Raw genomic sequence first — 16,624 nt, 5'->3', positions numbered from 1 at the left:
GTCAGGAACATATTCCGAAGCCCCCACGGAGAACGCCTTTCCAACACATGTTCACTGCTAAATTGGTGAGCGCATCTCACCTTGAAATCAGGTAAACGTTTGTTGAGCTATTTTACTTGTATATCATCTTTTTCTGAAAACCCTTTCAAATGATCAAGACTCTTCTTTCTACGCATTTCTAAGCGGGATCACTGCAGTTGCCTCTACTAATGGCTTTTTATGTGTTCTCCATGATGTTTAGCTATCTGTTTACTCCTGCGTCACGTGCAAGAGCCCAGATCTTTTGAATATTTCTCAGCTGTGAGTTGAAGGAAATGAACCCTTGGACTACAGCAATTTCTGTTTTTTTTGCATCCTGCTCCTGTGTGTAGGTTGTTTCTTTCTGATGGTTCATTTGCAGCAGTCAATGCCATATTTATTATTTACTCTAAAGTCATAATTAGTAAAGATCTACCTGACACTCCTCTGCAGCGTTCTAGCATGTGGACCCTTTCTAGTGTTACAATTCTAGTGCCATGTATTTTCCCTTCAAAAAAGATTTTGCATAGACCCTCAAAAATCAAGAAAAACTACAGTTGGGTGAAGTTTACACGCGATGGCCAACTCTGCTTTCTTAACTAAAAAACAATAGTGAGAATTCTCCGGCTAAAAGTGTTTTCGTGGACTTTGCCTATTTTTAGGGAAAGTTTTTGCCAGTTATTTGGGTTTTTGTGACTCTTATCAAACTTTATGAAGTGCACAAACATTCAGATTTTTAAAAACCTACATTAAATTGGGGAGGAAAAATCGTGTCCGCTTTGCACGAAAAAACACCCAGAGCCATTCTCAAATCTTTTGCAGACCCCTGCTTCAATGATTGATCCTGGGATCATAAACATGTTGATTGGTTTGAATGTTCAACTTTTTGTGCTAAAACCAACACTCTCTGAACGTTTCTGGGCGCCAGCTCTGGTTTCTGATTGTTGTAAAATGTTCTTCTGGGAAACCTTGAATTTTTATATAAACTGATTACATTGATTTCTAACAAGGGCTTTTTTTATAGCACCGCTCGCATCCTCCGAGTTTTTTTAAGATTGTGGTGTGGTGTATTGAAGGTGAAAAGCCTGCATCGGGTGTCTGTAGTCTACTTGCGCCCTCCAATGTCTGCCGGTGACGAGAGACAAAATGGTGGACACAGAGCATCTAAGGAAGGCAGTTTTGGTGTTAATGGCTTGATATGATGATAAGGACATTTCATATAGTGCACGAATCACTCCCAAAGGAGCATCTCGGCTCTGCACTGCTGAGAAGGCAGAAACTTCCGAAAACAGCCAGGTCTTCAAACTCTTCTTGAAGGAGATCTTGTCTGAGCTGAAGCAGAGGCTAAGGGGGAGTTTGTTCCAATGATGGGAGGCAGTGTACGAAAAAGAGCTACCCCCCTGATTTGAGGTCCAAATGCGAGGGATAGTCAATAGAGCCATATCCAAAGACCTAAGGCATTTCGCAGGTTGAAACGGTTTTAAACTCATGGACAAATACTCAGGACTGGATTTGTGAAATGCCTTGTGTGTCAGACAGCAGAGTTTAACAAGCATTGGAAATGTAATCGGTCTCGCCTTTAATTAAGTTAAAGCCATTTGCTTTGCTAATGGTATTGTATAGCAAAGCAAATGGCTTTAACTTAATAAAAGGCAAGACCTATTGCATTTTTAATGCTTGTTTTAAATTGCAGTTCTACCGCTGGACACCCCCACCACTGCTCGGCGCTACAGACAAACACCAGTGTGACGAGTAATGGCCTCCAGTGCCCTCCTACAAGAACTACTTGTAGTATTAAAAGCTTCTAGACAGTACTTCAAATGTAACTACATATTTATTTCAAGTTTCGCTTGGCGCGGACCACATCGGTCAGTTGTCAGAGTGCTTCGTATACAGACACTAAAATATGTTGTGACAGCTGTCAGGTCTCATATACATTTATATTTAAATATACACAACTCCATATCTGGGGCGTCAAATCGGGTTTTGCACAGGTAGCAAGTTACACCGTGGAGCAGTACGAAGCTGGGATAGTGTTCTATTTCTATTGCTACTGTATGCAAAATGTTTTGGTGTTGTGTGGAAGTGACCAGGGAGGTGCTCTTGTCTTGGAATGCATAGTAATGTGATAGTTATGGTCAGAGGCACTGTATTTATGCGATGCTGCGGCTATTTCCACTTCAACATTTGCCAAATAATTTCTGGCATGTAGTGTTCATCTAAAACTGCAAGAGCCAGAAGAAAGAGCGAAAACTGATTGCGGCGCCTTTTTAAGGACACCGCGCTCGGTTTCTTTCTTTTTTTAATTTAACACTGAGCGCGGTGTCCTTGATGCGGGCGCTTTGCTCAGTGTTAAAGTTTAAAAATATATAAAGAAACCGAGTGCGGTGTCCTTCAAGCGGCGCCGCGCCGTTCTCTGTTTTAAAGTAAAAAAAAAAACAAGCTCCTGCGCTGCTCCAGAATTGTAAACACAAGCAATCATACAGGCGCCGTATTAAATAAATAAATAAATAAAGGATATCCCGATTGCCGCTTGATGCTGTTTGGGAGGTAAGTATTCAATTCCACAAATTCAGCCTAACAAAAACAGACGCGTGATCTGTGCACTCGACAACCCCTCCCACAAGAGTTATTTTCACGTAAACATCAACAAATAGCTAACGCAGCAGCCTACGAAAATCAGCAGCCGTTGTTCCAAGGGCCATCGGGAAAAGTGGACGAGAGCACTCAAGTTCATTTAAACAATATGGTACGTCTGAGCTTGGTTGCCATGGCAACACAAAGCTATTGGCACAAGCAAAACAAGATGGCGGGGGCTTGTCCACATGGGCCGGCCTAAAAGTGGACAAGGCGGTAACCTGAAAGCCCAGTTTTTAATCACGCGTCAGTGCTTAACATAAACGATGACGCGCGCCAATTGAAAACGAGAGCGTGCCTTTAAGTAAGTTTGGAAACTGTATCGAAAGCAAAAGGCACTCGCATGGCGAGAGCAGCACGTGCGTGCTGCTATCGCCAGGCGAGACCTAAAAATGACCCGATTTCTGATATGCAGCCAATGGAGGTTCCGAAGCATAGGGGAGGAGGGCGAACCAGAAGGAAGATTACATTTTAGTCTAGCAGTTGTGATTTGTACAACCTGCAACTTGGTCAGCAAGCAGTAGTTTACTGATAACAGAGCATTCCTGTAGTCCAGGCGACTAATTTATCATTCAAAGTAGGCCACCCTAAGGGTACTGATGGGGGACCTGTGTCAGAGAGTTCATCATTAAATTATTGTAGTCCATGGAAATCCTACCCCGACTTGTCTGTCCAGTATGTCAGCTCTCTACTTGAATAGCCGTGCATAATGTGGCACCTGACTTGTGCAAACATTAGCAATGCCAATAGATCAGGGTTTAATGTGCTAAGACATGTAACCACAGGCACTTACAAATGCTGTTTACATGCCTTGCATGTACCAATGCTTTGTCCCATTACAGCCTGCTCTGTGGCTTTGCCAGTGCTGGGAAGTAAGTAGCAGAAAAGGATGGCTTTCCTTAAACCGTGCTAACAGGCGATAAAGAATTGTAACATGCAGCCTAATGGCGGAGTGTACTGATCTAATGTAAAACAGTCCCTCGTGCATTCCAATGGAAGCTCTTCCTAGAAGAGGGACTAATACACTAAACAACCAATAACACAAGGGATGGGGGAAGTAGTCCTTTGGGTGCAACAAAGCCCACCTTGTATACTTTAAGGAAATTGGTATCAACACATTTTGGAGATAGCTGCGCTGTCATGCTAGATTTAAAAAATATATATATATACATACATATATGTATATATATTTTTGCTGGTAAAGAGCCAAAGTGTTGCACAGTAAGTGTCACTTATGTTGTGAACTTTTCTTTTTCAAATATTTTTTGTATCAATTTCTGTATTACATTGTTTCTTAAGTATTATCAGTGCAGTAGACCGAAGATTAAGCTAGACACGCTGCTGTCAGGACATGTGACGTGTCCAGAATGGGAGCGCATATTATTTGGGCACTTATTGCATGCTAGTTGTCAACACTTTCAGTTACTAAGCATTTGCATATTTTGTTTTAACAGTATGTCCTCTCCGGCTCGGATGACTTCAACTTGTACATGTGGAAGATTCCCACGAATCCGGAAGCAGGTGAGTGTATCTGCCTGACATCGGGTGACTGTGTGTCTGCCTGACATCGGGTGACTGTATCTGCCTGACATCGGGTGACTGTATCTGCCTGACATCGGGTGACTGTATCTGCCTGACATCGGGTGACTGTATCTGCCTGACATCGGGTGACCGTGTGTCTGCCTGACATCGGGTGACCGTGTGTCTGCCTGACATCGGGTGACCGTGTGTCTGCCTGACATCGGGTGACCGTGTGTCTGCCTGACATCGGGTGACCGTGTGTCTGCCTGACATCGGGTGACCGTGTGTCTGCCTGACATCGGGTGACCGTGTGTCTGCCTGGCATCGGGTGACCGTGTGTCTGCCTGACAATCGGGTGACTGGGTCTGCCTGACAATCGGGTGACTGGGTCTGCCTGACAATGGGTGACTGGGTCTGCCTAACAATTGGGTGACTGGGTCTGCCTAACAATTGGGTGACTGGGTCTGCCTAACAATTGGGTGACTGGGTCTGCCTAACAATTGGGTGACTGGGTCTGCCTAACAATTGGGTGACTGGGTCTGCCTAACAATTGGGTGACTGGGTCTGCCTGACATTGGGTGACTGGGTCTGCCTGACATTGGGTGACTGGGTCTGCCTGACATTGGGTGACTGGGTCTGCCTGACATTGGGTGACTGGGTCTGCCTGACAATGGGTGACTGGGTCTGCCTGACAATGGGTGACTGGGTCTGCCTGACAATCGGGTGACTGGGTCTGCCTGACAATCGGGTGACTGGGTCTGCCTGACAATCGGGTGACTGGGTCTGCCTGACAATCGGGTGACTGGGTCTGCCTAACAATTGGGTGACTGGGTCTGCCTAACAATTGGGTGACTGGGTCTGCCTAACAATTGGGTGACTGGGTCTGCCTAACAATTGGGTGACTGGGTCTGCCTAACAATTGGGTGACTGGGTCTGCCTAACAATTGGGTGACTGGGTCTGCCTGACATTGGGTGACTGGGTCTGCCTGACATTGGGTGACTGGGTCTGCCTGACATTGGGTGACTGGGTCTGCCTGACAATGGGTGACTGGGTCTGCCTGACAATGGGTGACTGGGTCTGCCTGACAATTGGGTGACTGGGTCTGCCTGACAATTGGGTGACTGGGTCTGCCTGACAATTGGGTGACTGGGTCTGCCTGACAATTGGGTGACTGGGTCTGCCTGACATTGGGTGACTGGGTCTGCCTGACATTGGGTGACTGGGTCTGCCTGACATTGGGTGACTGGGTCTGCCTGACATTGGGTGACTGGGTCTGCCTGACATTGGGTGACTGGGTCTGCCTGACATTGGGTGACTGGGTCTGCCTGACATTGGGTGATTGCAAGTCTTGTCTAGGCAAACCTCTATGAATCTGCTATGCGTGCAGCAAAGTTCCCCTCGCTTTCTCCCTTTCACTAACTTGTGTTGTGCGACGTGGACTTCATGGAATCGAGATCATCCTTGCAGATAATTGTACTTTTCATTGGGAGAAAACTTGTGCTTCAAGTTTTCTCCCAATGAAAAAAAAGTAGGGGCTGGGGTGGGCACAATACCTGAGAAAGACAGAAAGTGATAGGGTGCACACGAAACCAGGCACTTATGCAATTGTCCTAACACACAAAGAAAGAGGAAAACAAATGTAATACAAAGACAAACCATCAAATCCTTACCTCCACATTGTTAATGACAGGGAGGGGGACTTTGAGTGAAGTAAGAGAAGGGATCTAAATACTCATTAAGGCCGATGACCCACCGTGGCGGTATGAAGGCCGAAACATGTTGATAACAGCAGAAAGGGGGACAGGGAACTAATTACCCAGGTACACCTCAAATCATAGTTTTAACCCTGCCAAGGGGGACCCAGATTAAAGTAGGGAGAGAACCCTTTTAGGTTGTTTTAAGTCATTCTTAATAGTGGATCCCTTGTAAACCTTGGACATTAGCTCCATAAAACACACTTGCCCTGAGTGTTGGTCTGTGCCAGAGTGTGGTAGCAGGCCCTACGAGGAAGCATGCCACTGTCTAGTGGGTGAGGGCAATTTTAAAACCACTGAGGGCTTCCCAAAGAGGGTTTGTCTTAGATTTGTTTTCATCTTTCCCTTTTCTTTGTTAGGATATTCGTGAGGGAGGACAAGGGAAGAGTGGGACCTCTCGCCTCTTTGTTATTGTGTGTATACCTATACAATCGTGCCTGGGGCTGCACTTGGTGCTCGGGATTGATGGGGGTGAGGTATGCATACTGTGCCGGAGACCAGTAGAGCTGTTTACACTGGACCCAACATTAGACTGTGCCAAGGACTCACCTGGTACCCAAGGCTGGCAGGGCTGAGGGATCCGCGCTGGACACCATCCAGAGACTGTCGGAGCGGTTTACACTGTACCCACCAGTGAACTGTGCCAGGGTGTGACATGGTACCCGAGGTTGGCGGGGCCGAAGGATCAGTGCTGATCACAATACCCGAGTCTGGTAGAGCAGTGACAGAGCGGTTTGCCCCGTACCCTCTACTGGACAGAGCTGTGGCAGACCCCTGAAATGTGCGTGAGCGCTTCCAAGATACAGTGGAGGTGACGTAATTTTCAAACTGGGATAGATGGTACCGTTTTGATAGATGCCACGTGGCATCTTAGGCCCCCTGGCAGAGGCAGTGAGCCCAGCTGCGCCCACGCCTCCCTCCCAGCAGCCAAGTCTGTCGCCTCCCCAGTCCAGAATCAATGAGCAAGCGTATTGATTGTGTAAGTATTGAATCCTCTGACAGCCACAAAACGCCCCCGTTGTCAGAGTCCTTCTGGGAAGCAGTCATTGTTCTTTTTATGAAGCAAGCAGTCACAGCGGATATCAGATTCGCTTCTCCTGCTCTTCCAGCGCAAACAATTGTGCGAAAATCAGTCACGAATTCATCTGCCCCTTTACGAGCTCGTCTCCTGCAGTCATTGTTCACAGACCAGGTGGACGTGAAGCCTCGCGAGATTTGCGGGGTTTCCATGGCAGCCGAGGAAGTCTCCATTGGTGGCTAGTTTGTGTTTCTTATTGTTGTTCCCTCTGGTAGTAGTTAGCTGTAGGTCTCATTAGTTGAGTCTGGTAGAGATTAGAAACGGAGACCGTGTCCCAAGCATGGGTGGAGGGCACTGATGTCCCATCCTACGGCTGTGCATCTCCCCTGGAAGGGCACTTGGACCTAAATAACTGCTGCTTATGACAGGACCTAGAGGACAGGGTGGGTGTGGGTGCAGCAGAGTGCTTCGGACAGGACTAAGAGTACAGGGTGGGTGTGGGTGCAGCAGAGTGCTTCGGACAGGACTAAGAGTACAGGGTGGGTGTGGGTGCAGCAGAGTGCTTCGGACAGGACCAAGAGTACAGGGTGGGTGTGGGTGCAGCAGAGTGCTTCGGACAGGACCAAGAGTACAGGGTGGGTGCAGCAGTGTGCTTCGGACAGGACCTAGAGTACAGGGTGGGTGTGGGTGCAGCAGATTGCTTGGACAGGACCAAGAGTACAGGGTGGGTGTGGGTGCAGCAGAGTGCTTCGGACAGGACTAAGAGTACAGGGTGGGTGTGGGTGCAGCAGAGTGCTTCGGACAGGACCTAGAGTACAGGGTGGGTGTGGGTGCAGCAGTGTGCTTTGGACAGGACCAAGAGTACAGGGTAGGTGTGGGTGCAGCAGAGTGCTTCGGACAGGACCAAGAGTACAGGGTGGGTGTGTGGGTGCAGCAGTGTGCTTCGGACAGGACCAAGAGTACAGGGTGGGTGTGGGTGCAGCAGATTGCTTCGGACAGGACCAAGAGTACAGGGTGGGTGTGGGTGCAGCAGAGTGCTTCGGACAGGACCAAGAGTACAGGGTGTGGTTGCAGCAGAGTGCTTCGGACAGGACCAAGAGTACAGGGTGTGGGTGCAGCAGAGTGCTTCGGACAGGACCAAGAGTACAGGGTGGGTGTGGGTGCAGCAGAGTGCTTCGGACAGGACCTAGAGTACAGGTTGGGTGTGGGTGCAGCAGTGTGCTTCGGACAGGACCAAGAGTACAGGGTGGGTGTGGGTGCAGCAGATTGCTTCGGACAGGACCAAGAGTACAGGGTGGGTGTGTGGGTGCAGCAGTGTGCTTCGGACAGGACCAAGAGTACAGGGTGGGTGTGGGTGCAGCAGATTGCTTCGGACAGGACCAAGAGTACAGGGTGGGTGTGGGTGCAGCAGAGTGCTTCGGACAGGACCAAGAGTACAGGGTGGGTGTGGGTGCAGCAGAGTGCTTCGGACAGGACCAAGAGTACAGGGTGTGGGTGCAGCAGAGTGCTTCGGACAGGACCAAGAGTACAGGGTGGGTGTGGGTGCAGCAGAGTGCTTCGGACAGGACCTAGAGTACAGGGTGGGTGTGGGTGCAGCAGAGTGCTTCGGACAGGACCAAGAGTACAGGGTGGGTGTGGGTGCAGCAGTGTGCTTCGGACAGGACCAAGAGTACAGGGTGGGTGTGGGTGCAGCAGAGTGCTTCGGACAGGACCAAGGGTACAGGGTGGGTGTGGGTGCAGCAGATTGCTTCGGACAGGACCAAGAGTACAGGGTGGGTGTGGGTGCATCAGATTGCTTCGGACAGGACCAAGAGTACAGGGTGGGTGTGGGTGCAGCAGAGTGCTTCGGACAGGACCTAGAGTACAGGGTGGGTGTGGGTGCAGCAGAGTGCTTCGGACAGGACCAAGAGTACAGGGTGGGTGTGGGTGCAGCAGTGTGCTTCGGACAGGACCAAGAGTACAGGGTGGGTGTGGGTGCAGCAGAGTGCTTCGGACAGGACCAAGGGTACAGGGTGGGTGTGGGTGCAGCAGATTGCTTCGGACAGGACCAAGAGTACAGGGTGGGTGTGGGTGCATCAGATTGCTTCGGACAGGACCAAGAGTACAGGGTGGGTGTGGGTGCAGCAGAGTGCTTCGGACAGGACCAAGGGTACAGGGTGGGTGTGGGTGCAGCAGATTGCTTCGGACAGGACCTAGGGTACAGGGTGGGTGTGGGTGCAGCAGAGTGCTTCGGACAGGACCAAGAGTACAGGGTGGGTGCAGCAGTGTGCTTCGGACAGGACCAAGAGTACAGGGTGGGTGTGGGTGCAGCAGAGTGCTTCGGACAGGACCAAGGGTACAGGGTGGGTGTGGGTGCAGCAGAGTGCTTCGGACAGGACCAAGAGTACAGGGCGTGGGTGCAGCAGAGTGCTTCGTACAGGACCAAGAGTACAGGATGGGAGTGGGTGCAGCAGAGTGCTTCGGTCAGGACCAAGAGTACAGGGTGGGTGTGGGTGCAGCAGAGTGCTTCGGTCAGGACCAAGAGTACAGGGTGGGTGTGGGTGCAGCAGAGTGCTTCGGACAGAACCAAGAGTACAGGGTGTGGGTGCAGCAGAGTGCTTCGAACAGGACCAAGAGTACAGGGTGTGGGTGCAGCAGAGTGCTTCGGTCAGGACCAAGAGTACAGGGTGGGTGTGGGTGCAGCAGAGTGCTTCGGACAGGACCAAGAGTACAGGGTGGGTGTGGGTGCAGCAGATTGCTTCGGACAGGTCCTAGAGTACAGGGTGGGCGTGGGTGCAGCAGGGTGCTTCGGACAGGACCTAGAGTACAGGGTGGGTGTGGGTGCAGCAGAGTGCTACGGACAGGACCAAGAGTACAGGGTGTGGGTGCAGCAGAGTGCTTCGGACAGGACCAAGAGTACAGGGTGTGGGTGCAGCAGAGTGCTTCGGACAGGACCAAGAGTACAGGGTGGGTGTGGGTGCAGCAGAATGCTTCGGACAGGACCAAGTGTACAGGGTGGGTGTGGGTGCAGCAGATTGCTTCGGACAGGACCAACAGTACAGGGTGGGTGTGGGTGCAGCAGAGTGCTTCGGACAGGACCAAGAGTACAGGGTGGGTGTGGGTGCAGCAGATTGCTTCGGACAGGACCAAGAGTACAGGGTGGGTGTGGGTGCAGCAGAGTGCTTCGGACAGGACCAAGAGTACAGGGTGGGTGTGGGTGCAGCAGATTGCTTCGGACAGGACCTAGAGTACAGGGTGGGTGTGGGTGCAGCAGTCCCTGCACTGAAAGGAATTACTTTGTTTGCGGATGTGCTCCTTGTGAAAGAGCAGTATACAGTCACTCAGTGGAGTTAGCTAGTGACTGCAGTGGCCGACCTACCACCCCATGCTGTATGCTGTATGGTGTAATAGGCAGAAGGGCATGTGAATGACGCAGCAGATGATGCTTAATAGAGTGCTGGCTGAAAGCCCCTATAAGCAAGTGTATCAGATGCATAATTTTAGTAAAATCAAAAGGCCTTAGCTACGACAGGCATACATCGGTTTTGGGAGCCTTACAGAACAAGCATTGGCATAGCCAATAGGTCTCGCCTTTGGGACCTTATATGTGTTTAGCCATGCAACAGTTGATGTTGTTGCACCAAGGATATTGTGCTGCATAACTAAACACTTTTAAGGTCCCAAAAGCGAGACCTATATGCTATGCCAATGCTTGTTTGATTTTGTTTGCGCACACTCGTCCTCCCCATAGTTGCCAGCCGCCACTGCCTTAATATCATATTTGTTCTGCAAATGATAAATAGCTTTCTGTAGTAGGGGATCTCTGTGTATAGTCATAATCTATGAATAGTCCCGCCCATGTGCGGGGACCCCGGAGCAATCAAAATATCTCTTAAGCTGTCCTGCATTTGCAAACCTGCAAAGACACTTAAGAGACAGACAAAATATTACAGCCTAAGAACAACATGGCTGCACTGGCCAGCACTTCCTCTGAAGTGAACACAAAAGCCAAAATAAAGTTTAAATGTCATTTTTATTCACATCTGACATGTTCCTTTATTGTATCACACTCCCTTCACCAAAATCCCTTTAAACAATAGAGAGGAAGGGGTGGACAGACAAGCCCTATAGGCTGTCATTATGTGTCTGCTAAGGGGATACGGTGCCTTTAAGAAACTCTCCAGAGACCCCCGGTATCCCAGGATGCACAGCCAAAGCAAGTTACTTTCAGTTCTTTTTTCCGGCTCCTGCTAGCAGGACCCTGGAGCTTGAGCTCTACCCTTTTGGGTGGTTATTTGGAATAAATCTTAGATTTTTGGATATATAGTGTGTTTCATTCGACGTCTAGAGCCTTTCTGTCCTGCATCCTGAGTTTTGGTGCAGTTTGCTCACTCTTAGCATGGCTTTATTTGATAAATGCCCTGAGTGTGGGAGGAAGAAGGCCAAGACGGACCCACAATCCTCTGCTTGTCTTCCTCACATGTCCCTGCTGCGTGTGCCATCTGCAAGACCTTCTCCAAGAGGACCCTGAGGGACAGGGAGAAGATTCGCCTCCAGGGACAGGAGAAGCAGAGGACCGGTGGGACTTCGGGGCATGGAGGATCCCATTCCCCTTCTTCTGCCCATGCTTCAGCCACTGGAGGGACCTCCGGGCAGAAACAGCAGCAGAAACGGCGCCTACCGGCTGGTAAAGCTGGTAAAGCACCGGTGTGTTCGCCGTCGATCCCGGGCTCTGGATTGCGGCGTTCTCGACGTTCGACGTCGAGAGAGGGGCCGGCGAGACCTAGGACTAGGTCGCCGTCGAGGATTCCATGGTCGTCGTCGACACACCATCGACGTCGTACCAAGCCCCGCGATGGATCGACGCCGACGACATCGACGCCGAGGCACCGGCGACTGCCGTCGAGACGGAGAGGATCGCCGTCGAGTCACAGATCGCCGTCGAGGCACAGATCGCCGTCGAGGCGAAGGAGATCGACGTCGAGGCACAGCTCGCCGTCGAGGCGAAGGAGATCGACGTCGAGGCGAAGGAGATCGACGTCGAGGCGAAGGAGATTGACGTCGAGGAGACGTCGTTCACAGTCGACGTCGAGGGGCCACCGGTCGACGTCGAGGGGACGCCGGACGGCGAGGAGACGACGGTCGAGGTCGACGATCAGTTCGACGTCGGTGACATCGGGGAACACGTCTTCGGTGATTACAATCTCTAGTCGTGGATCTAGGAGGCGACGGCGCTCCCCCTCGTTTACTTCAACACGGGATAGGCCCGCCAAGAAGAGAAGGGTGGACGGGAGTCCGGACAGTGCTGGTCCTGGTTCCCCTGCAAGGAGTGATGGGGCTCCGCAGCCTCTCCCCCAGCCGCTGCCTCGGAAGCCTCCAACGCCTCCTCCGCCTCCTCCTCCGCCTCCTCCTCCTCCTCCTCCTAAGCGGCCTACTCCACCTCCACCACCGCCAGTGCCGCAGCTGCCACCGTCTCCTCGGCTACCGGCGGCTCCTAAGGCTCCTCGCAGACAGAGATCGCGTTCTCGATCTCGCCGGAGGTCACGCAGTAGACGCAGGTCGTCCACTCACACGAGGCATGGGCGACGGAGGTATACATCTCGTTCCAGAGGCACGTGGTATACGGACTCTTCTGGCAATGGACGGCTCTCCCCCTCACTGTCGGAGACTCCGTCTACCCGAATCTCGCCGGTGGATGATATTGCCACGTTCCAGGATGTGCTGATGAGGGGGGCGGCGAAATTGGGGATCTCCGTAGCAGTCCCGGTTCCCTCTACTTCGGTGATCTTTGAGACATTGCACAAGGCTCATCTCTCACGCCCCCTCCTTCCTTTGGTTCCGGGTTTGGAGGAACCAGCCATGGAGGTTTTCTTGACTCCTGCGGTGGTGAAGTCTGCTCCCTCACGGTTGCAGAAGAAGTACAGGGCCCCGGATTCGGACCCGGCCTTCCTCAGGGTGGACCCTCCCCCGGACTCTGTCATTGTGGTGGCGGCTCGTAAACAACACTCCACGACGCCCTCTTCCATGGCTCCTCCGGATAAGGAGAGCCGCAAGATGGACTCCTTGGGGAGGAGAATGTGCTCTACGTCGGCCACGACTATGAAGGCCGCTAGCGCCTCTGCCCTGCTGGGTCGCTATGACCGATCGCTTTGGGACTCTCTGCAACAGTTTGCTGCCTCCCTGCCTAGGGACAAAAGAGAGGACTTCCAGGAGGTGCTGAACGAAGGCATGATGGTCTCTAACCAGATCATCAGTGCGGCGGGGGATGTCTCGTTGCTGGCGGCCCATGGGTACTGTCATGGAGTGCACATGCAGAGACATTCCTGGCTGAGGCTTACCTCTCTCAAGCCTGAAGCGCAGCAGAAGATCGCAAACTTGCCTTTCTCTGGCTCGACGCTGTTCGGGTCTCATGCGGACGACGAGATGGCACGCATGAAGGCTGAAGCAGAGACCCTGAAGGCCGTGGGGTTGGAAAGACCCAAGGAGCAGAAGAAGTCCTTCCGTTCCTATGGCAGGCGTTACTCTAAGCAACGCGGTCAAGGGCGCCAGTCTGGTCACCAACAGCAGCACCAGCAACAACAGTAGTTCCCGAGGCAGTCCTTTCAGAAGCGCCAGAGGGGCAGAGGCCAGCATCAATCCTCGTCGGGGAACAAAGGCCCGGCCGGGTCGAAGCCCTGAAAGGTCACTTCCCCCTCGTCCGTTACCCGCTCCGGTGGGGGGAAGTATTCAGTTCTACCTGGCAGAGTGGAGTGCTGAATATTGTTTGCAATGGATACAGTCTTCGTTTCACCAGCCCGCCTCCTCAGATTCCACCAGTGCGCTCTCCCTTCATGGTACGGGAGCTCCAGGGGGAGGCGGACGTCCTGTTAAGGAAGAAGGCGATAGAAGCTGTTCCTTTGAGGCAAAGAGGAACAGGCCTTTACTCCAGGTTCTTTCTCGTCAGAAAAAAGGACAAAAACGAGTTCAGGCCTATTCTAGATCTGCGTCAAGCAAACAAGTGGATCCGCAGAGAAAAGTTCCGTATGTTGTCCCTGCATCAGATTGACCCTCAGTTGCATCGAGGAGATTGGCTGTGCGCCATAGATCTGCAGGACGCTTACTTTCATGTGCCGATCGCACCAAAGCATCGCAGGTTCCTGAGGTTCCTGGTAGGCAACAACCATTACCAGTATACAGTACTCCCGTTTGGTCTGAAGTCTGCCCCACGGACGTTCTCCAAGTGCATGGCAGTGGTGGCAGCACACTTGCGGAAGACCAAAGTGTTTGTGTATCCATACCTGGACGATTGGCTGATCAAAGCTTCCACGTACCAGGAAGCCCAGTGTCACTTCAACAGGACAGCTGCCTTGCTTCATCGCCTGGGGCTGCACATCAACATGTCAAAGTCAGTGCCGGTTCCTGTGCAGTGTCTCCAGTACTTGGGGGCCTCAGTCAATACCTTGAACGCAAGCGTGTGTCCTTCGGAGGAGAGGCGCTTATCGATCCGTGGGAAGGCCCTGCACCTCCTCTCAGCCCACTCTCCTACAGTGAGGACGGTGTCCTCCTTACTGGGGTCGATGGCTTCCTGCATCTTTCTCACCCCCAATGCACGTCTGCATATGAGGCCTCTGCAGGAATGTCTGGAGGATCAATGGGACCAGAGGCGGGGGCGTTGGGAGGACAAGATTCATCTGTCCCAACACGCTCTCCAATCTCTGAAATGGTGGTGCTCCTCAGAGAATGTTTGCAAGGGGACTCCTTTCCACAAGGATATTCCGGTCCAGACCATAGTGACCGATGCGTCTCTCCAGGGCTGGGGAGCGCATTCGGGCCCTCTTCAGATTCAGGGGATATGGTCGCAGACGGAGATGACTTACCACATCAACTTTTTGGAACTCAGAGCAGTACACTTGGCCCTGAAGGCGTTCCATCCCTCCTTCACGACGAACTCCCTGCTTGTTCAGACGGACAATACTACTACCATGTATTACCTCAACAAGCAGGGGGGCTCCCGTTCACGCACGCTGTCTCGGGAGGCACAGACGATCTGGAATTGGCTGGTGGCCAGGAACCTGACGATCACGGCAACCCATCTGCCGGGAGTGCAGAATGCCCAAGCCGATGCGCTCAGCAGGCTCGTTCAAGAAAATAACGAGTGGGTGCTAAACGACGACGTGCTCGGAGACGTCTTCGCAGACGTCTTCGCAGAGTGGGGCACTCCGGATATCGATCTGTTCGCTACGGCAGAAAACAGCAAATGCCGCGACTTCGCGTCCAGGTACTACCAACCAGGGACACTGGGGAATGCCCTATGGATCAGCTGGTCCAACAGCTTTCTCTACGCCTTTCCACCCATTCCCCTGATTCCGGCGGTGCTGATCAAGCTGTCGCAATCCAGAGCCAGGATGATCCTGATTGCTCCGGAGTGGCCGAGGCAATGGTGGTTCACCGACCTTCTTCACCGGTCTGTTCTGCCACACCGGCGCCTGCCGTGTCGGCCGGACCTTCTCACGAAGTTCGGAGGACAGATGGTTCACCCCAATCTCTCGTCCTTGAGTTTGGCAGCATGGCTCCTGAGCTAGTGCAGTATGGACACTTGAACCTACCTCAGGACTGTATGGAGATCTTGAAAGAGTCGAAGAGACCGCCTACAAGGACTTCTTACGCCTATAAGTGGAAGAGGTTCTGCTTGTGGTGCAAGGCGAAGGACATTGACCCCACATCCTGTAAAGAAGATGTTATTTTGCCTTATTTGCTGCAGTTAGCTCAATCTGGGCTTAATTTTCAGTCTATTAAAGTTCATCTCGCAGCTTTGACTGCGTATAGAAAGGGCCCTTCCCAAACCTCATTTTTTCAAATCCCTGTGATAAAAGATTTTTTGGAGGGTCTGCGTAAGGTGTTTCCCCCTGTTAGACGACCTTCTCCACCATGGGAATTGAACGTGGTGTTGTCCAGATTGATGAGGGAGCCTTTTGAGCCTATTCATAAGGCTTCTTTGCAGCATTTGTCCTGGAAGGCTGCCTTCCTTGTGGCCATTACATCGGCCAGGAGGGTGAGTGAGATTCAGGCTCTGTGTTGTCAAGAGCCGTATACTGTATTCCATGCGTCTAAAGTAGTGATGCATACTCATCCTAAATTTTTGCCTAAAGTGATATCTGATTTCCATGTAAATCAAATGATAACTTTGCCTACATTTTTTCAGCATCCCTCCTCTCCGGCGGAGAGGTCTCTGCATTCACTAGATGTGCGTAGGGTGTTGAAATTCTATCTAGATAAGACAAAAGACATCCGCAGGTCGGATCAACTATTTGTAAATTATGGTTCGGTAAGAACTGGTCTAGCTACCTCGAAACAGTCCATCTCCAGATGGATTGTGTCCTGTATTCAGCTTTGTTATCAGAAAGCTAATAAGACGTTAGGGGGTAAGCGCATTCGACTAGGGGCAAAGCAGCTACTACAGCTTTGCTTAGGAATGTTCCTATTGCTGACATTTGTAAGGCTGCCACCTGGAAGTCGGTCCATACGTTTACAAAGCATTACTGCCTGGACTCTGATGCTAGGGCAGATGCGCAGGTTGGACAGGCTTCGCTGAGGAATTTGTTTGCACAGTGATTTGTTGGTGTTTGGTCTTACTCCACCGCTGTTTGTTGGTTGGGATGGGCTTGCCATTCTATTCATAGATTATGACTATACACAGAGATCCCCTACTACAGAAGG

General features: G+C 51.5%; 1 protein-coding gene across 1 annotated transcript in view; it reads left to right on the top strand.

Annotated features, from left to right (window-relative positions):
- Positions 1-16,624, top strand: part of DCAF5 (DDB1 and CUL4 associated factor 5) — a 351,953-nt gene that overhangs the window by 311,630 nt on the left and 23,699 nt on the right. Inside the window, exon 7 of the mRNA XM_085627298.1 lies at positions 4,110-4,176. Within this exon, the coding sequence (XP_085483424.1) occupies positions 4,110-4,176 (67 nt within the window). The remainder of the gene's footprint in view (positions 1-4,109; positions 4,177-16,624) is intronic.

The sequence above is a fragment of the Triturus cristatus genome, chromosome 9 (genome assembly GCF_964204655.1).
Source record: "Triturus cristatus chromosome 9, aTriCri1.1, whole genome shotgun sequence".
Lineage (NCBI taxonomy): Eukaryota > Metazoa > Chordata > Amphibia > Caudata > Salamandridae > Triturus > Triturus cristatus.
The sequence above is the reverse complement of the archived record's forward strand: the minus strand, read 5'-3'. Positions and strand labels throughout refer to the sequence as shown.